General features: G+C 39.9%; 1 protein-coding gene across 3 annotated transcripts in view; it reads right to left on the bottom strand.

The window, feature by feature from the left end:
* Positions 1 to 816: 816 nt before the first annotated feature.
* Positions 817 to 21190, bottom strand: part of LOC126424875 (uncharacterized) — a 137771-nt gene continuing 117397 nt past the window's right edge. For all 3 annotated transcript variants that reach the window (XM_050087702.1, XM_050087703.1, XM_050087704.1), the window contains 2 exons: positions 20204 to 20296; positions 817 to 6390 (listed from right to left, as the gene is read on the bottom strand). In XM_050087702.1, the coding sequence (XP_049943659.1) occupies positions 2763 to 6390; positions 20204 to 20296 (3721 nt within the window). In that variant the 3' untranslated portion in view covers positions 817 to 2762. The remainder of the gene's footprint in view (positions 6391 to 20203; positions 20297 to 21190) is intronic.

Below are 21190 nucleotides of genomic sequence, written 5' to 3'. Positions count from 1 at the left end.
CAACAAGCGAGCATTCTGGGACAGATGGTGAAAGCTTATTGCATTTCTAAAATCGAGAGCTCATTCCAGGGTTGTTGCTAAGTTGCAATCACTCCTCCCCCTGGAGCCTGCAGCATGGCCTATCTACAGAACATGTGGCCACGACAGGAAGACTTACTCTCGATTTTGTAATATTTCTATGATTGCCTGCTGTTTGGCCTCCCCAGACGTAGAATATTCCTCTTTGTCACTTAGACTACAGGTGTTCCCTCCTGGATTGTATTGTCTGATTTAGAGTTTCTGTCAAACTTCGTCATTATCCTAAGTGAGACTTAAAGCAACTTCTGAGCAGACTTCGTAAGTTTTCCAAGTGTCTCAAGAACTTTACTCTGACAGTGTTTATCTGATGTATATTAAGAACTTATTATAAGAGTTGTTTTGATATCTTTTAGAGTCAAGGCTTAGTTCACCACTTTGGTTTCATCACCAACAGACAGTTGGAATACTTTTATGTTCTACTCAGATGATTTCATTTGGGTTTTTCCATTACTAAGATAGTTCAGAATTATCAAACTTTTGTTTTCTCCTTCCAGAGTTGGAAGACTGTTTCTGCTTCACCAACAAGTATAGTTGGTTTCACGGTTCCGAAGACTTATTAAGTTGAATTGAGTTTCTCTCTATTCAAATAAACTTTGGTAATTTGTTTACACCTGGGCTGTTTACTTGAGTACCGCCTACAGCAGGCACTTTAAACACCATTACATACGATAAGTGAACAGTCACAACTTACTGTACAAAATTTTCATAGTACAAAATTTATTTTTTAATACAAATGAGATTCAATTACAAAATAGTACACAAGAAAACAACTTATTGGGAAAAGTCTTACAAAGCTTCACCTTTGTGGTGCAGAACATAGCAATTCAGCTCAAATTTTACACTTCACATGGAAAATAAAAATATTACAAAAAAGAAAAGAAAAAAATCAGTCTGTGCATAAAATAACCTCCCCTCTTTTTGGTTACTTTCATGGAAATGCGATGACAAAGCCACAAAACTGAAGTTGTACTAAGGCACTTATGCAAATAACATTTACAGAAATATGTCAATGAATACTTAAAGAAAATGGTGTTTCTACACACACTAATTATTAAGCTCAACAAAAATATAATCACAGCCTACAATGCTTATTTCACAAACTACTAACTACATTTATCTATGGAGATTCAGTTTGCTTACGTATACTAGTAAAATAAATTTAATAAAAGTTGCAATCTAAACTGTTGCGTAATAGAAATTGAACTTCATTTTTATCACAGAAAAAAATATCTTTGTACCATAAACCAATGAATAACTTACAACATTGCATTGAGAAGATTTCATACCAGTAGAAATATAAACTGCACACTTGTGAAATACTGCACCTCAACAGAAAGTATTTGCTTGAAGTTTTAATACAAGTCTACAAAAATGTGATTAAATTACTTCCATTATTAACAGCAAATGACTACACATTTTCTTTTTTTTCCAGCAACACAAACTTTAGATAGACATGTATCACAATTATTTCTGTTTTGATTACATTAAGAATCATTTACAACTTCTGTAAAGCCTGAGTAAAATTGAGCAGGCAATTAACTGAAGGTGTTGATGTACAACATAGACACAGATAAGAGAGGACAAAAACTTCAACCGGTAAACTACACACTTGTTAAATTTGAAATCTCTAATGAGCAATATTTTGATTGGATATATTAAAAAATAGACATCCACATAAAAAACTATGTATGCTTCCTTGAAGAGACAGAACATGTCTTTTACTTGGAGTTAAACACACTGTAACTCCCATTTGTCAAACAAGCAAATACTCACAATATTTGCTACACAAATAATTTTATTTGTGAGATATTCTGCGAGTTGACAATTAATTCTCCTCATGTCTCAGGTCTTACTTTTTTAAGGAACTGAAGAAACTGAGCCTATCAACGAAAGGTCCCAAAAACTATGCATGATCTAAGGAACTTATTACTTGCAAAGCAACAGAAATACAAACTTATTTGTAAAGATATTTATATGAGAACTTGTAGACAGCTCAACAGACATGGGAACGAGATTTTAGCTGCCATATTAGACATTTACCCTAGGAAATAGAAGTATTCCAACAACTGCCTTTTACAACAGCTATTCCAGCAACTTCCTGATGTAATGCAGTAGTGGTGTTGAAAATAGTAATTCCAAGACAAAGCAAGAACATTAAATTAAGATAAGTATTTTAACTAGATGCGTTTCTGCATATTTTGAGATTCATACCAGATTTCTGTTTGCCGAAATAAGAAAAGCAGGCGCAAGGGAGATCCAATATTAAGCTTTCCACTACATACCTGTCTTCTTTGCAGGCAAAACAATTTTTTTTTCCTTTTGCAATTTATGGTTTTTGACACAGTACACTTCCAAGGACTGCATTTAATACAAAAAAAGCAGAAAGAAAAGTATGGTGTGTTTCTAAAGAAGTTAGTGAGGACAGCTTTGTCAGCTAGTCGCACCAGGTAACATTTCCTGATTAGCAACAACACAGTAACTAGCACAATATTTAACAGGGATATTAACTGCGGGCTGCAAATGAAGAACCACAAATACTCACATTCTCTCAGGAAATCCATGAAACTTACATTATTGACATATGAAGACGATACGGCACTGTAGCCAATTAACACACGACTGTGATAATGATCTCACAATTTCTTTTTTGCACAGGCACCTCGAATGTCACAACAGTTCCAGAGTCACCCATCAACATCACGCAACCGGCCACGGCCTTTGCCACGTCCCCTCGCCGCCACGGTGTAACCTCCCTGTGACTGGCTGGGATGGAGCCTCTCTTGAACCACCTGTGCATTGTGAACCACTGGCCACACTTCTGCAGTAGGCGGGACTACGTATCCTTGAGGTCCGACAGCAGGCCCAGCAGACGGGTCTGCGACAGGAGCGACACCCGCATTAAGGTGCATCTGTTGAAGGAGACGGCTAACGACTTCTGGTGGCTGGCACAGGAGGCTTTGAACTTTCTCATAGTACAACTGCGCCTTCGGAGTTGACCCCTGTAGTGCGGGAACAGACTGAAACGTGCCCTGAGGCGTTGCGGTCGTCTGCATCCCCTGAGCTGCACCACGCTGGGATGACTGTCTGAGCTTTTCGGCCAGGTACGAGATGTCCACCCGGCTTCCATCTCCAGGAAATGGGTAGCGACCTTCCTGTGAGTTCTGACCTTGTGAGCTCTGAGACCTGGGCATTTTCTGCACGTTCTTAGAATCGGAGCTCGATCCATCACCGATATTAGATTCAGACGCAATCCTGCCCTTGGGAACTGTAGCTGTCCCTGGCTGTCCTGAAGCATTTCGTTGAGAATTTCCTGCTGTTGCCAGACTATTCGCATTTTGACACATCCCAGTGTGCAGGATGCCTGGGGGGTGCTGTGTGAAACCAATTTGTTGCTGGACTGTCCCTTGAGGAAATGGTGGCTGTGGTGGTAATCCAGGTGGCACTGAGCTGTGTCCCAAAGTATTAGCTGATGGAGTACTCAGTTGGGTCTGTGCAGCTATATGGCCAATACCTGGGAAGTAAATCTGCGAATGTTCATTCAGCTGTTGAGATTCTGGACCAAACTGAGACATCTGAGGAGCGTGTGTTCCCCGCATCTGTGGCACCATTGCAGCTTGTGCATCCAAACGCATATCTGGTACATTGCTAAACTGTTTCGTCTGATTGTTCCGACACATGTTGACACCGTCATGCACTGGCAACAGAGGCGGTACTCCTGGATACCATATGTGATCTACAAGTGGGGTACCTGGCTGTTTAAATGACTGTTGCATTCCAAACTGTGCCATATCTGGAAAATGACTCACTGTACCATCAGCGTTCATAATTTGAGGCATTCCTTGCAACTGTGTCAAATCAGTTTGAGAGAAACAGCAGAGTGGCCACTGAGACATACCTATAGCTGTCACATCCGGCGAATCAGCAATTCCGTTCTGGTGCAATGTGAGGAATGTATTCATGTCATTTGGCTGTACAGATGTATACATAGTTGGTGGGTTCGAGTTACCGGTATTTGTTGGAGGCACCTGGGGTTTCGTACTTCGGTTCAAAACTGTGTGTGAAGATTCCTGAGAAGCAGGTGTCTGGCCATTACCAGATGCAATCTGGGTATTCTGTGACACTCCGCTGGCTTGAGGAACCTGCGGAATTGCTTGTGTGGCACTGGAATATACTTGGCTCCCTCTAGCATCCTGCACGCTTGATGCAGCAGCATTCTCTTGTCGAGGTGTCACCTGTCTATCGCCGATATTCTCTTGGGGCACCTGCATCGGCTGCAGCACTAAACCCTGCTGTATTTGGCTACAGCGAGGTGGTGAGACACCAGTCAAAGGTGTAACTGCAGGGTATGCAAATACTCCAGGTGGAGGAGGAACTCCAGCGGGCTGAGACGTGCCCATTCCTGGCATCATTACCTCCACTGGCATTAATGACGAGGCTGCTGCCGCTGCCATATTCCCATAACCTGTCATTCCTCCATTTTTCAAAAGACTACCCAGATGATTGCCATTAAATGCCTGCTGTCCACCCTCAAAGGTGCATGACCCAAAGCTAGGGTATGCGCCTTCAGGGGACTGCGAAGACAGAGTGACAGGTACAACTGACGGTCTCTCACTGTTGTTACCTCCAAAGCGAGAGCTTGCCTGAGGAGCTGCACTGGGACAGCAGTCACTGTTATTCTGCAGCATAGCATGATTCTCTAGCAATGGCCTCTGACTTGTTCCATCAACGTAAGTGTAAGTGCTGTATGGTAAGGCAGTGCCCATGTCGGGTAACATTCCGCAAGGTTGGTACATCTGCGGTACCCCACATACACGAATCTGAGTTGGATGTATAGTAGGCACTCCTGCTGCTCCCTGGATCACTGGTGCCTGAGCACAATTGGGTTGTATTCCCAAACCCGGAGCAGACCCCCCGATTCTGAATGCACCCATCGGCAAGCTGCCGTCTGGCAACCTGACAGCCTGCCCAGAAGTACTGTTGTGCTGGGCGTACTTCCGAAAGAACTCGTCGACAGATGACTCTTGCTCTGGAGGCTTGCTCTCTGAAGTTTGCTTCGCAGCAGAGACCAGATCCCTTGACACTTGTTCGTTTCTCTGCTGCTCGCGGCACGGGAGACCTGGTGGAGAGGAAACCTGTACTCTGGCATTTGTACACTCTCGGTTGTATTTCTTTTCTGCTGCTTCCTCTTGTTTCAATACTTGGCCTTGTTGCTGGAGCTGACCACTGGAGTTGTTTCGCTCTTGATGCACCTTCTCTTCACACTGATGTGAACTGTTCCCTGTCTTGGCATTCCACACTGCAGCCCTCTCAGTTACATTCACTGGAACGTTTGAATCAGTCTGCTCGTGTGCTGCCGAAGATACTGGAAAGTCTGTATTGTTAGCAGACTTACTGCAAACATTGGTAAATGAGCTCTGAAAGCTATTTTGACTTGAATTCAACAAGTTTCCTTCGGTACCATCACATACAGAGCTTTCTTCCGAGTTTCTGCTGTTTCCTCTGCTTGTGTTTGCTGTTACAGAAGGAGTACTGTTCCTGAAGTACATACTACGTACATTTGTGTACTTACTGGTGCTGGTATCATTGCCAATACCTTCACTGTCTTTATCTGCATTTTGCACACAGTCATTCTCCAATGATTGTAAGGAACCCTGGCGATTCCTACGTTTCGATTCTGACCTCTGCTCTTTGGGAGTTTGACGGTCTGTTGAAGAGGAGCCATCAGCGATGTACATCCCATTTGCTTCCTCAGGTTTTCTTCCTGTAACACTGTTTTGATTGCTTAATTTTTCATTAAAATCATTTCTTCTGTCTTTCCAGTCCGATCTCCATCTTTCTTTGTTCACAATCTCCTTTGGAGCAACCTGAGATTCATTATATATTCCAGTTGTTTTCTTGTTATTCACAGGTTCTGGTTGGAACCTGTCAGCAGAATTCTTCATGTGTGAATCTGTTGACAACTCACTTTCCTGAATGGGCTTTTTCCACTGCACTACTTTTTCACTTGCTTTTTCTTCCGTGTATAATGAAATCCTTGTCTTTCCATCCCCTTTACTTCTGATAGTCCTTTCCTTTGTGGATGACTGGTACCATGATGAGGCATAGTTATCATTTCTAGGAACTCTCCTTGAGTAGTTAACCGTGTTAGATACAGAGCTGTGATCTGTGCACTCCTTTGAAGCAGAAGGTACAGTTTCAGTGTTACTTTTTGTTTCTAAAAAAGATTTCTCTGAATTTTTATCACTGGCTTCCACTTTCTGCTGGAATGCCTGTTTTTCTGTGCCATTTTTTGACAACTTCTCAGCTGTGTTCCTGGTAAAACAAAGAGCAATGTTTAACATCATCTATATTACATGGATAGATATGACTGTGTACATTAAGAAGAAAATGAAAATGTTACCAATATTCATCTAAAGAAGTATGTTATAACAGCCAGCCATGCAACAAAGTAGTTGTATACGATCAACAAAAATTATCATTTTGAAAATTTAATATAACTGGAATCATAAAAAATTCGCCCAGGAAATGGTGGCAGAAGGACACGTGTGTTAAGCTGAATTAAATGTGCAAGCTTTTGGAGTCTGTGGCTTTTGGGTCATTCCACATTAAAGGAACCAATATTAGAAAGTGTTCCCACTTTGTCGTCTCCAAATTTAACGAAATTTTGTGTGAAGGTTCTTTATGGTCTTTGATCGTTATATACCAAATTTCAGTCCAGTATCTTCAGTGGTTGAATTTTTAGGGGCTTTTAAAGAGAAGCTACTCACCTTCACATCATGTACAAAGGTGCAGATGTGTCAAGTTTGCTACGCTTTTTTTTAAAGTTCTAGCACACATTTGGTCATTTGCTTTAACATACATTGACAACTTTTTATGCTGAATCACACCATGACAAAAATTTGGGATTTAGCCACACCTAAATATAGATATAAGCCTCGAAAGTGGCTAAAAAATTCTTCATGCTACTTTGAGAGCCCAGGTTTGACTGACCACTGCTACTTTTCATATGAAGCAATCACACCAAATTTTAGAGTATTTTTGGGGGGCAATATCTCAACAGTTTCTTTTTCAATCCTATTTTTCTTGTCACAGCTGGAAAGAGCATGCTTTAAGCTATCAAAGCTATATTGTTTAATTTCTAGACCTTGCATATTGATGAGTAAGAATATACACTCAAAAGCAGGGAAAATGGATTATCAATACATACGAAAAATTAATACAATTTGAAGTTGTAAACCAAAAAATGTGTGAGTGTGTCTTTTTGATAGTATAAGATTTGCCTGCAGTTTAGGGAAAGTAACTGTCTAATAAGTGTTTTAACAATATTTTACAGTATAAAATATAAATATAATAAAACGTCAGAAAACACTCTTAAGATCATAAAATCTACATGAATAGAATGTTACGTTGTTTAGAATGTTCTAACCCTACAACACACGGTGGTGTATATGTACGCATTGTCACTCAGTTTCCATCGACATTATAAAGCAACAATAGTTTTTTAAGGCTCGTTCCTTGTAGCAGTGATAGATTGCTGAAATATCACTTTCAACTGATGCTTTCATTGTTGGCAATTTTCACTCTGTCAGTCTTCTGTGTGGTATAATCTTAGTGTTGAGTACTGAGTGTTTGAATGATCAATAACCATTGTTGTAGCTGAAAGTAAGCTCTAAAAAAATGTGTTCTGATGGCGTAATATGTGTATTTTATGTATTAACAAGACTGAATCTCCTATGCTTCAAATCCGGATATTCATAAGCTTTCAAATTCGCTTGTTATGGGTTAATAAAATATTGTATAAAATAAACCAAGAGACCTCTTCACACAGATACTTTGGTGGATCAGATGGAGCTGATTGTCGTAAGTCATCACCATTCTATTATGACAGTAGTCAATAACAATCAGATAAGGAACCGTCACCAATAGACAAGGAGCTTCTACAGCATAGGTCTGGAAGTGATTTTACTGAATATGTCCAAATCTGTCCATACCTTAACACTTTGTTGATGACATTTCAGTTCCTGCAGAAAACCTGCTGCTACAAATTTGATAAAGAAAAACATGTGCCCAAGATGGCTTGAACAGTGTAACCATTGCGAAGTCTGATAGGTTGAAGTTACTGACTAAGTTTTTTAAACCTAGTCAGAAAACTTTTACCAAATTGAGACAAGAAGTGGCCCAAAAAGAATAATTCCACAATGATAAGAAAGAATCACCATCCACTGAAGACATGGATGTTGTTGATGCTTGCTTTACTGCTAATACTTCATTATCATCACTTTGAGAGTCACCATTAAAGGTTTAAAGGGTCATCAAAAGGGATTCAATGGGATACATAAAGTGCAAAGTTCTGAAAGCCCAAGCCAGCAATACTAAGGTAATTGCCACAGCTGTTGGTGTTAGCCAAGTAGGTACTGCTCAAATGCAAATGGAAGTGTGCCATAAATTTAAAGATATGGATATCTTAATTGAAGATTAAGCTTTAGGCTTCAAGAAATTGCAGTATAGTTCAAATTTTGACCCTGGCCCCAAATAGATGGACTATTGAAAAAATGACTAAAGAATGTGCTGTTCTGACTAAAACGGAGAAGTAGTCTAGGAAACTAAAGATGGAGTGTGGGATTTTGGCAACACCTGCAAACTAAAAAGGGAAAAAACTTATCAATGAAATAAAACAAAATGTCCTAACTTTGTTTTTGGAAATGATGAGTTTTCTTGTTTACGCCCAGGCTAAAAGGATTGTGTTACAGTAAAAATAAATGGGAAGAAGATTCACAAGCAGAAACATTTGCTCCTTTGAAATTTGAAAGAAATGTTCATTGTTTACTAAAAACAGTATGGAAATCAACTGAGTTTCTCAAAATTTTGTGAGCTCAGGCTGAAATGGTGTACTACAGTTGGTGCTTCTGGATCACATTCAGTATGTGTAATTTATCAAAATAGCAAATTAATGTTGGCTTCAGAAACATACATCCAAGATGATTATAAGATAGATAGATAGACAGAGAGAGAGAGAGAACTGTGTGCAGTTTGGAATCAAAAGATTGTATGCTGCAATGTTGTGAGGAATATCCCAGAAAAATACAACTAGAGGCTTTTCTCAAAGACGCTTTTAAAGACACTGACCCAGAAGAAACAATGTAATACCAACAATAGGTCCATACTGGCAGACACACATTCGAGACAGGTCAGAGAACTGTTGAAGATAATATGGAGGCACTGATTTTGAAAATTACTGGTTTAAGAAGCCATCACTTTGTGACACGACACTAAAGTTTATACCTTAAGCAGCGAAAATGAAATCCTGCAGAAAATGAACTAATTATATTGATAGATTTTGTTGACAATTATTCATTTGTTGGTGAAGATGCTGTGCAAGGATTTCATGGGGAGAATAGTCAGGCCACATTACATCCATTTGTTATCTATTTTGATGGCAAAGAGTGTCAGAGTATTAGCATTTGTATGATCAGCGACTGTCTCCATCATGATACCATTGCTGTCCATGCCTTTCAAATAAAGTTAATAGCATACTTAAAGACAACCATTTAAAACATTTATTTCTTTAGTGATGGTTCAGCTGCTCAATATAATAATTTCAAAAATTTCGTCAATTTATGTCCGCACGAAAAGGATTTCGGCATCACTGCCGAACGGAATTTTTTTTGGAACAAGCTAAGGTAAATTGCCTTGTGATGACATTAGGGGAACAAGAAGAAGACAAGCAGTCCATGCTAGTTTGGCGAGGCCCTTAGATAACCAAATATTGACTCCATATGGTTTGTTTAAAGTCTGTGATGATAATATTCCAGGCATAAGGTTTTTTTATGTACCAAAAGAAAATTTTGAAAAATTCCAAGGTTTGCTACGGGGCAGACAATATCTGGAATAAGAGAAAAACATCAGTTTAAGCAAATTAATTGTAATCAGCTCAGAGTAGGCAGAGTTTCCAATGATGATACAGCTTTTTCACAGTTAATGCCTTCAAAACAGATGAAGAAATTCCAGCAACCTCAATTGCAAGTTTACAACCAGGACAGTATGTTGCGTGTACGTATGACAACTTTTGTGGGTTGGAAAAGTGTGTGAAGTTTCACAAGAACAACAAGATGTCTTCAGTAGCTTTATACAGCTACATGGTTCTGCTCATTCCTTCCACTGGCCAGCTGCTAGACACCTGCTGGATTCCTGAGCAAGATTTTCATGACTTCAGAAGCACCACCACCATCACCATCACCATCAGGAAGACAATACAGTTTTCCTCAGTCTGTCTTTGACAAAATTGTACAACCATTTAACCAAAAATGGAATTGAGTCTTTAGCGTTTTTGTTTTGCAAATTTACTGTGTTGTGTATTATACTTGTTTTATAGCATATGTTAAATTAACTTTTGAAACTGATTTATATACTGAAAAAAATTTAATGTGGGACTTAATGAACAAAATATTTCTCTTTTCAATCTTCTCGAAGTGCTAAAATAATAACTTTTGAAATATATTCTTACCCATCAATATGCTAGATCCAGAAATTAAACAATATAGCTTTGAAAGTTTAAAGCATGCTCTTTCAAGGTGTGGCAAAAAAAGGAGGATGGAATGAGAGACAGTTTAGATATTGCCCCCCAAAAATACCCTAAAATTTGCACATAGAAAATTTTGTCCAACTTTGCAGATTCATGTCTTTTATTCTAGGCATTCAATGTTAGTTAAATTTGATACATATATAGACAACTTAGGTAGGAATAGCCCTCTGAAGTTTTGATGTGATTTCTTCACATGAAAAGTAGCCAAGGTCGGTCAAACCTCGGCTCTCAGAATAGCACGATGAATTTTTTAGCCACTTTAGAGGCTTATATCTATGTTTCGGGGTGGCTAAATCCCAAGTTTTTGCCATGGTGTCTTCAACATAAAAGGTTGTCAATGTATATTAAAGCAAATGACCAAATGTGTGCTAGAACTTTTAAAAAAGCTAAGCCAACTTAGTGCATTTGCACCTTTGTATGTGATGCGAAGGCAAGTAGCCACTCTATAAAGGCTTCTAAAAATTCAACCACTGAAGATAGTGAACTGAAATTTGTTATATAACCATCAAAGACCGTATAGAACCTTCACACCAAATTTCATTAAATTTAGAGATGGTCGAGTGGGGAGCCCTGGTCCCCTCGACGTGGAATGACCCTTTCCCTTCAGGGAGAAGGATTGAAGGGAAAGGGAGAAGGATTGAAGGGAAAGGAAGAGGGATGAAAGAAAAGGACTGACGAGGTTTAGGAAACGGGAAAAGTCAGGAAAGTCCCCCAGAAGCCTTGTTCAGGGAAGACTTACCGGCTGGGATCAGAAGGGAAGACTGATTGTTAGGACTGCACTGCATGAGACTTGAAAATCTGAGAGCTTAAAGTTAGAAAAAAAGGGTCATAAGAAAGACAGAGATTACAGACAAATCATCAAACAGCAGTTAATAATGAGCAGAAAACTAACTGCATTGTAGATGGCAGAGGTGGAAAGGGGGGGGGGGGGGGCGGGAAATATACAAGTCATAAAAGATGTAGAAACTACAAGGGAGCGAAGAAAAGAATAGTTACTGGAAGAAATGCTGAGGCTAAAGAAATTAGTGTAAATTAAGGCCAGGCAGGTGGTGAGAACCAAGGACATGTAATGCTAGTTCTCACATGTAGAGTTCTGAGAAACTCTTGTCTGGGGGAAGAATGTAGATGGTATGTGTGGTTAAACAGCAACAACAGTACTGTCAAACGGGGTGATTTTGGATGGTTTTGTCATTATTTTGATTGTAACTTTCGTATATACTGTTAGATTAAATTGATTGTTATGGGAGTGGTAGGGTATATGTGTAATGAATAAAATATCCCAGAACCAGAAAGTGTATGTGAAGATATATTTATCTGAGGCAGTTAAATAAAGTGTCCGAAGCCACCCAGGGGATTGGGGTGATTTCGGACACGTGTGTTTTTTAAATCTCTGTCCGAAATTGCAGTATATAGAGGGCGAATTTGGACACTTACTGCCTTTTTTTTTTTAATTCTACATGCTATTTATTTGATTTTGATGACATTTTACACATTTTAAGGTAGCCCTTTGCTACGAATAAGTCATATGGAATGATATAATGAATTTTATATATTACAGATAAGTTTATATTTTGCAAGAATTTAAATAAATTTTTTTTACAGTTCTTAACTGAAATATTAGAAACAGACAGAAACAAACAAAGTAATTTAACTAAAAGGTCAAAATAATTTTTCTCACTCATCATTCTAAATTAAGTTGCAAACACTTTAAATAAACAATTGCCTTCGAGTCTAAAGCACATCTTCTCGAAAAATGAACATTCCTCTTTTCTCAACTGGTGTGAGAAGTATTCTCGAAATTAGCAATTTTTGTATTGTGTCTTCATCAGGGACATTAGGAAACACAAATATGTTTTTTACTGTTCTCGTGTGGGTGCAAGAATTTCACACCTACTTCCGCAGCGCCAACATTTGTGGCCACTCCAACATACTGCCTTGTTAGCTCCTTGTTTCCACATTTATATTTGTACTCTGCAACAAGAAAAGTCTCTTCTTTCAGCAGTAAAACTTCATTGGATGATGTGTCGTTTTCACTTTCACTACTGCTAGAAGCACTGTCACTTGTTTCAGCTCTATTTTTGTTTCCTTGAAAATCTCAGCCAGTGACTGATTTTCTAAGTTGAATGTCTAGTTTGCGGCGGCGGCGACACGAGCCACCAAGCTTATTTGGAGGATAACAAATTTCTTTGAGCATTTCTTCAGAAGTGGAAGACCATGCGTCTGCATTGCTTTGTTGGCTCTCCTCATTACCAGGCAATTTTCATAATACATGATCTGGATCAAATGGGATTAGGCCCTTGGTGTGAAATCCACCCTTTATGTCTTCCTTGGAGTTTGCTGAAATCTTAGTCAGTGTCTGCTTCCGAAGAGATGGGAAGGAATCCTTGGAAATGGTCCAACGAGTGTGTTTCTTCCAATCAGTTAATACAACTCGCCACGTTGCTTTCATTGGCCTGAAGAAGCTTACATCGAGCAGTTGGAGGAGGTGCATGCTATTGGGGGGAAGGAGAATGAATGAAATATTTTTGACTGTTGGCCCATTTCACCTCTTCAAATAGGGCAAAGCGATTGTAAAGAACCAGTCTTCAAATACTGGCAGGTCAAACCATCCCCTTTTGTTCCTATTGAAACAGGTTCCTTGTGGTCCACCTTCTTGCCACAAATGCTCTGATTTGTAAAGGACATACGGAGGAAGCAGTTTACCATCAGCACTAGCTGCCATCATTATTGAGACACTAGATTTTGATGAGTCCATTACTTTTTCAGCATGCTTACTCCCTCGTTTTGTAATTATCTGCTGCTTGCCTGGATCGTCCGACATGTTGATCTCATCATAGTTGATCAGGTTGCTACATGGGAGATTTTCCAGCTTTGCCTTGATATTGGAGAAAAACATCTTTAACAGTCTCTTTGTTCACTTCTGCACGAGCTCATTTAATATTTTCACTTAAGCGAACGGAAAGATCTTATGACTGTCATTTGAGGAATAAATGCACCCATTCTTCTCCTGGTAAATTATTACGATATTTCTTCTCTTTTCGGCCAGATTTATCAAGGTAGACTTTAACTAAATATCTAATATCCAATTAAGTGAAGGGAAATCACCAATGTGCAGCCCTCAAGATACCTTGCTTCAACATTTCTTCTTCTTCTTCTTCTTCTTCATTTAGCACTGGCTGTCCTCCCACCTTTTTTGGATGTGCTTCCTGCACGTTATTTTGTAGGGTTGATTTAGGTATACAATACAAATCAAACATTTTTGTGTGCGATAATTTACCACTCTGAATATCATGAACAGCTTTATCTAAAAGTTCCGGGTCATAATTACACTGTACTGTAGCACCTCTCCTGCTCTTATACATTCTTGGCATTGTCCGAAATCACCCCACACAGTACACAGTTTTACAAAAACCATCGTTATTTTATAACCTTGCACGAGAAACTCGACAAACTTGTATAGAAATTGTCTCAATGCTGTTAGTTACTAAGCACATCGACAATTATGGTTACATTAAATTCCCACTCGGCGCAACAATAGAAAGTTTCCACTTTACAATAATGCATGGATTTTTAACACTGAGACTGTTTATCAATTATTCACCGAGGGAAACAATTGACGCAAAATAAAAGTTGTGGAAAGCGATAAATGCAATCTTACGCTTAAAATAACTGGCGCACGGATGTTAAAATAAGTAACTCTTTGTTTCTATGCAGTGGCAAAGAGCAAATAAGCCATACTGTCCGAATTTGCCCTGGTGTCCGAAATCACCCCGTTTGACGGTACTTAACATTCTGACATTTGCCGTTCTTTCCATCTCAAATGTTCCCTCCCATACAGCCTTGGCTTTCAAGGCAAACATATTTGTTCAGATGTGAACTCTTTACACTAATATATCGCCAGTCTCATCTCAGCCTTCACTGGTCATAATTATCCTATCCGCTTAGTTCAGAAGCAGATTTTTCCGGTCATCACATCCAATCCTGGTATTGCTGATCCCTCCAAAAAACAGCTTGGGAGTATACCTCATCACTCAGTATTATCCTAGTATTAAATGTATTAATCACCTACTTCAACAATGCTGTGAATTTCTAAAATAATGCCCTGCAATGAGTCCCATTCCGTCCAACATTTTGACCACCACATCTAGAATAGCTTTTCTAATTTTCCTATCCTATGGCTCCCAACTCTGTGACCGTCTCCCTGTAAGACTTGCCCTATGCTCCCTCCTACTGGCCCTGTAGCTGTCAAAACATGTACTACCAAATGTAGAACCACCTGTTAAATGACACGTTGTGTACTAGCTGTTATGTAAACACTGTTTGGCCTTTTACAGTGGTATTACTACCACTGAGATATCAGTTAGGATGAATGGACATAGACTGAAGGTGTTTACTGATAACTCACAATATCTTGTTGTACAGCATGCTCTAGAATATGACAGCCATGACCATACTGATTGTTTCACCATATGTGTCACCTGGATTCGTCCCCGAGACACCAGATTCTCAGAATTCCTCAGGTGTGAATTGACATTACAACATGTCCTCGGTGCTTGTCACCCACCTGATCTTAAGTTACATTAATTTCTTCTCAGTAATGATTCTTTTTTCACTCCCTTTCAGTTTTCTATCTCTCTCATTTTCAGACCCGTCTACTGTTTCTCATCCTCTACCTCTACAACATACAATGCATATACTTCTGCATTCTTATTAACTCTTGTATGATGTTTTGCCATTAACATCCATCTTGCTTATTATCCTATCTTCCACATTTACATACTCTGATTTTCAAAACTCATCCGGTGCAGTCACAAACAATCAGTCTTTCTTTCTCATCCCAACCGAAGTCTCCCCTGACCCCGGATTCTGGACAACTTTTCCAAACTCCCTATTACCTAAACATTGCTAATCCCTTTCCTTCTTTGCTCTTCCTTCCCCCACAACCCTTCTGCCAGACGAAGGGGCTAATGGCTCAAAGCCTACATACTTACTTCACCTTTATTTATGCTTTCTGCTGCTACCACTTGGTCAGCAATTTTTTTTTTTTTTTTAAATCTATCGAATTAAATTATAATTACATATACATAACAAAAGAAGTATACCAATGAGGAATCTTTTCGCTGTGTGCTCTACAAGACGCTGTGTGCTCTACAAGACATTATGATCGATCATGTTTTAAAAAGTTTTTCAACAGAAGTATATTAATTATCCAAATCCTAGAAACTACTGCCAAATTGCATAATTCTTTTAGTCCTGGTATTACAACTGAGCTACACAGTATTTTTTGGGAACAGAGAAAGGTTACTGACAATGAAAGCACTCTAGTACCTTTATTGTAAAACAGGAGATGAGGTGACTTACCGAACGAAAGCGCTGGCAGGTCGATAGACACACAAACAAACACAAACATACACACAAAATTCAAGCTTTCGCAACAAACTGTTGCCTCATCAGGAAAGAGGGAAGGAGAGGGGAAGACGAAAGGAAGTGGGTTTTAAGGGAGAGGGTAAGGAGTCATTCCAATCCCCCTAAGGTAAGTCTTTCCGCTCCCGGGATTGGAATGACTCCTTACCCTCTCCCTTAAAACCCACTTCCTTTCGTCTTCCCCTCTCCTTCCCTCTTTCCTGATGAGGCAACAGTTTGTTGCGAAAGCTTGAATTTTGTGTGTATGTTTGTGTTTGTTTGTGTGTCTACCGACCTGCCAGGTGTAACCAAGTGTATTGCAAATGTTGCTGAATTAAGGCACTTCCCAAAATTTTCTGCATCATGTCTCCTGTGCCAAGCACTGTATAGTATTTACTTTGTCGACTTCATTTGTGGGCATTAATATTTTGTATCGCTGCATCTGCACTGATTACATCCTCATTGATCCAATCATTCAATTTCGGGGTAGTTGATTAATTTCATGTGTATCTTTTCTTTCTTTAGAGTTCAAATTTCTTCCATCAAACTACTTCTACATTGGACATTCACTTGCAGTGGCAACTTTCTGTCTCTACGAATTTCTGTCTGTAACTTCTTAGCAATTTATCTAACATTTTCACACCCTTTTTTACTTGTTGAGCTCAGGGTATAATTTTCTGTAAACAGTGCTGCACAACTTCACTGTATTTGAAGAAGGGCATCAGAGAACCGACATCGGGCTACAATAATGTGTATTTATTTATGAACAACCAGTTTTGGTCAAACAACCATCATAAACTCATGTAGTCAAACTATCATTTTCAACTCGCAGATTAACATTATGCCAGGTTAAAGTAGGGCGTCAAATATGTGTATCGGATTGTTGTTACGGGAACGTCTGGCGAGCAAAGCTGGAGGGGAGTGGAGGTGCTGGTGACATTGCTAAAACTCTTTGTTAGCAATTGTAAATGCAATGTGGATCAGTGCATCGGAAGTGAGCAGACAGTAGATGGCACATGTCGATGAGCCATACAGCAGAGAGGGTTAGGCAGGCTAGTGTAGCAGGAAAACTCGGCAGAACTGCGGACTGGTTAGCGGTGGTCGCTGCTAGGCTGTCCAGAATCATGGCTCATCCTGTATTATGGAGGCAGTGGCAAGTGCTGGCAACCCCGTCTGTCTGAGACAGCAAATGCTCAGTGTTAAGAATCTAACAGCCCAACATCAAGTTTACTGAAGAGCCTTGTTTCTGTGTTTCTTGCAAAGGTCTGGAAAGGAGACCAATGGCCTGGTACAGCTGTTGTCATGCAGCAGTCAGTCTAGGTGCAGAAGCTTCCTGAAGGTTGTCCTGCTACCAGGTCATTAGCATGCAGGCACGGCTTTTACAGAAGAGTCGGCGTCTGCAGACCTGCAGTGTCAGCAGGTGCGTTGTCCAACATGCTGACTGAGATTGTGATGTGGTTTTGATTCTGGGCAGGCTGCCTGCCATGTCGCTAGAGCTTTAGCTCATCACATACATAATTTTTATTAATTAAAGTAAAGCTGGTGTCAAATACGTAATTATCAGTTCCAGCATGTTACTTATACATACATCAATTATCGTAACACATTTCTCCATAAATCACTAAGTGCACAAACTGACAATCCATTGAACGTTCAGTAACTTACTGACTGGAAAGAAAAATGTATAAAATAATGGACACACGTGTAAGTGACAAATGCTGCAATTGGTGATAATTGTGTATTTGACTCCAAGGAACCTTACTTTGACCTGATGTAATATAATACTGAGAGTTTAAGACTGTCGCTTGACTAAAACTGTCTGTCCATGAATAAACACAAATTTCAGCAGCTTAAGGAAGGTTTTCTGATGTTCTATGAAATTTTGTGGGTCTTGTTGGTGGCAATATGTGTACATATCCACAAAATGTTAATCTCTTTCTAATGTCTGCTATAAGATCAATAACTTTTTGCTCCTTCCCAGAACTTTTATCTGCAGTCACCTTCCCTGCTATTTGGGCTGCTTTTTATTTTTATTATTAATTACACAATGACTGCCATTAAGTTTTCATGCTTTTGTAACATTATCAATTTTTTGCTTTTACGTGACTGAATTTTATGTGATCCTTTAGTACCATAAATTTCAGCCTCTTCCTGAAACACTCCAGTACCAGGAATGTAATAACCCTGTCCAACTGTTCCACAACCTTTTTTCATCACCTATAACAGAAAATCTGCCCATGCATTTGCAGCAGCATAGCATATTTACTTTACAGGAATGGTCTAATCATTTGTTTCAACTCCATTTCTCCTCATTTTAATAGCAGCCCTATACTCTTTACCTTACCTGGACAAATCTTATTGCTCTTCTTTGTATACCTTCCAGGCCTTATATCAGATGAGACTGATATGAGACCCATAAAGAATTGTATATACATGAAGCCTCATCAAAGAACAGTATGCCTCTTTTTTGCCTTCCTTGAACAGCCTTTCAAGATTATCACACTGTTTGGAATATAACACTATTTGCCTTAAAACCTAATATTCTTACAAAGAGCAAAATGCTATTTGCTGTCAAACTTATCTCATGTATAATAAAATAATTTTTAAATTTCTTTCCTTAGCATACAGGGGTAAAGTTTGACCTATTCTGTTAATATCATAACAACTGAAAACTCAATGTTAATATTTAAGAGAGCAGTATAACAGTGGCATTTAATGTGCTAATGGTTAGTAATAAAAATATACTTATGCAAGTGAAAGCACAGAGACATGAAATAATGGAACAAGGAACATCAGTTGCTTCAAAATGGTAATATCAACAAACCAGATAAAAGCATCACTGACACATATTGTGATGCAGAAATTAGCTTATTACATGACTTTTTTAATGTGCTATTTGCAAAGTCTCTGTAGTTGCATGGTTGTGAAATGACACAAAGTGATGAAAAATTAAGTTGAAGAAACCAATAAGTTATGAAGCAGAATTACTTGCCAGTAATTCCTGTCAGAAACTGGAATGTTCAGTACTGCCAATAAATATGCAAAAGTACCGAGTGACACATTATCCTAGTTTCATAAACCAACAACTCCTTCCATTAGGATAAGAGAGGGGTAGGTTAAACAGTAAAGGACGTCATTCAGATCACGGGATGAGAAACAACCTTTTCTGAGGTATCACAACTTACGGTCCGTATCATACTGCAGTCTCAGTGACACAAACTTCCTACTTAACCTTTACCAACCTATCCCTCCCTGTCCCCTAGAGTAGGTTCTAAATCTAAGGTAATGGGTGACTCACATTTTCGTATTGGCAATACAAAGCATTCTGACTCATTCAGGCTTCACGATTTACAGAAAGTGGAAAGGAGAAGAGAAAAGAACAGGGTGGAGAAAGTGGTGAAGAGGGGGGAGGGGGGGGGGGGGGAGAGGGGGGAGGAAAGGTCGAAGGATGCCAGGCAAAGGGGGCCATAGGTGGAGAGGCGAAGGGTTTAGTGTGACCAGGCTGGGTTACGAGTGATGAGGGGGTGTTACCAGTGACTGGGGGGAGGGAGGTTTAGAATGACAGAGAGGCGGGTCTGCAGAGCGGCGACGGGGTGGGGGAGGGAGGGGTCGCAGAGCGGCGACGGGGTGGGGGAGGGAGGGGTCGCAGAGCGGCGACGGGGTGGGGGAGGGAGGGGTCGCAGAGCGGCGACGGGGTGGGGGAGGGAGGGGTCGCAGAGCGACGACGGGGTGGGGGAGGGGTCGCAGAGCGACGACGGGGTGGGGGGATTGCAGAGAGATTGAAGGGTTAAATAGTGACAGCAGGTGTTAAAAAGTGATGGGGAGGTTGAAAGGTGCAGGGGGGTGCTAAAACGTGGTGGGGGATGTAAAGCTGACCAAAGGAGGGTGGAGGGTTAAAAACTGTTGAGGGTGTTAAAAAGTGATTGTGGTTAGAAATGATGGGGAGAGTGTAATGAAGAAAAGTGAAAAGGGTGAGAAACAACTGAGGAAAGATGAAAAGGATGAGTGAAAACAGGAATGGGGGGGAAAAAAGGAAAACCACCGTAAGCCACAAGGCATGAAAATACTAGCAAATTTAGAAAAGTTTGTAAATACCTGACACTAAATAGAAAAGCTGGTAAAGTTGCAGCAGCAGGTTACCTTTCTGAGTCAGCACCATCAGCAATGTCAGCCTCCCAGTCTTCATTTTCCAGTGGAGGTGGCTGTACGTATGTTGACTTTGTACAACGTGGCCTGTGCAAATATAATGAAGGCGAATCACAAGGCATGTCAGATCTACTTATTATAAAATATTATATTATTCTTTTTCTTGTGCCTTTCTCCTGCCGTGGCACAGGGTCAGCGTGGTTTTTGACGGATTTAAGATGTTTAATTTAATAGGATGTGTACCCGAACTTCTGCGCGTAGCGATAATTATGTAAACGAGAAAGGAAGTTTTATAAATGTCTGTGAATTGTGTAACTGAGACTTGGGTAGGGTACCAGCCTGGTATTCGCCTATTGGGATATGGAAAACTACCTATACATTGCATCTAGGCTGGCCAACACACTGAACCTCATTGTTAAACTCCTGGGCAGATCTGATCTGGGTTCAGCGCAGTATACACTTGCGCGCACACACACATATATATCCATCTGCACATACACAGACACAAGCAGACATTTGTAAAGGCAAAGAGTTTGGGCAGGTGTGTGTGTGTGTGTGTGTGTGTGTGTGTGTGTGTGTGTGTGTGTGGGCGCGCGCGCGAGTGTATACCTGTCCTTTTTTCCCCCTAAGGTAAGTCTTTCCGCTCCCGGGATTGGAATGACTCCTTACCCTCTCCCTTAAAACCCACATCCTTTCGTCTTTCCCTCTCCTTCCCTCTTTCCTGATGAAGCAACCATTTGTTGCGAAAGCTTGAATTTTGTGTGTATGTATGTATGTGTTTGTTTGTGTGTCTATTGACCTGCCAGCGCTTTTGTTTGGTAAGTCTCATCATCTTTGTTTTTAGATATATTTTTCCGACGTGGAATGTTTCCCTCTATTATATTCATATCAATAATAAATTTAGTTTGATATTTCATAAAACTATTTTCTCATTCCTAAATCTAGGTGTGGTATTGAGACAAATGCTTTTCACAACTCAAT

This window comes from Schistocerca serialis, chromosome 10 (assembly GCF_023864345.2).
Source record: "Schistocerca serialis cubense isolate TAMUIC-IGC-003099 chromosome 10, iqSchSeri2.2, whole genome shotgun sequence".
NCBI classification, from domain to species: domain Eukaryota; kingdom Metazoa; phylum Arthropoda; class Insecta; order Orthoptera; family Acrididae; genus Schistocerca; species Schistocerca serialis.
This window is presented reverse-complemented; position numbering and strand designations above follow the sequence as displayed.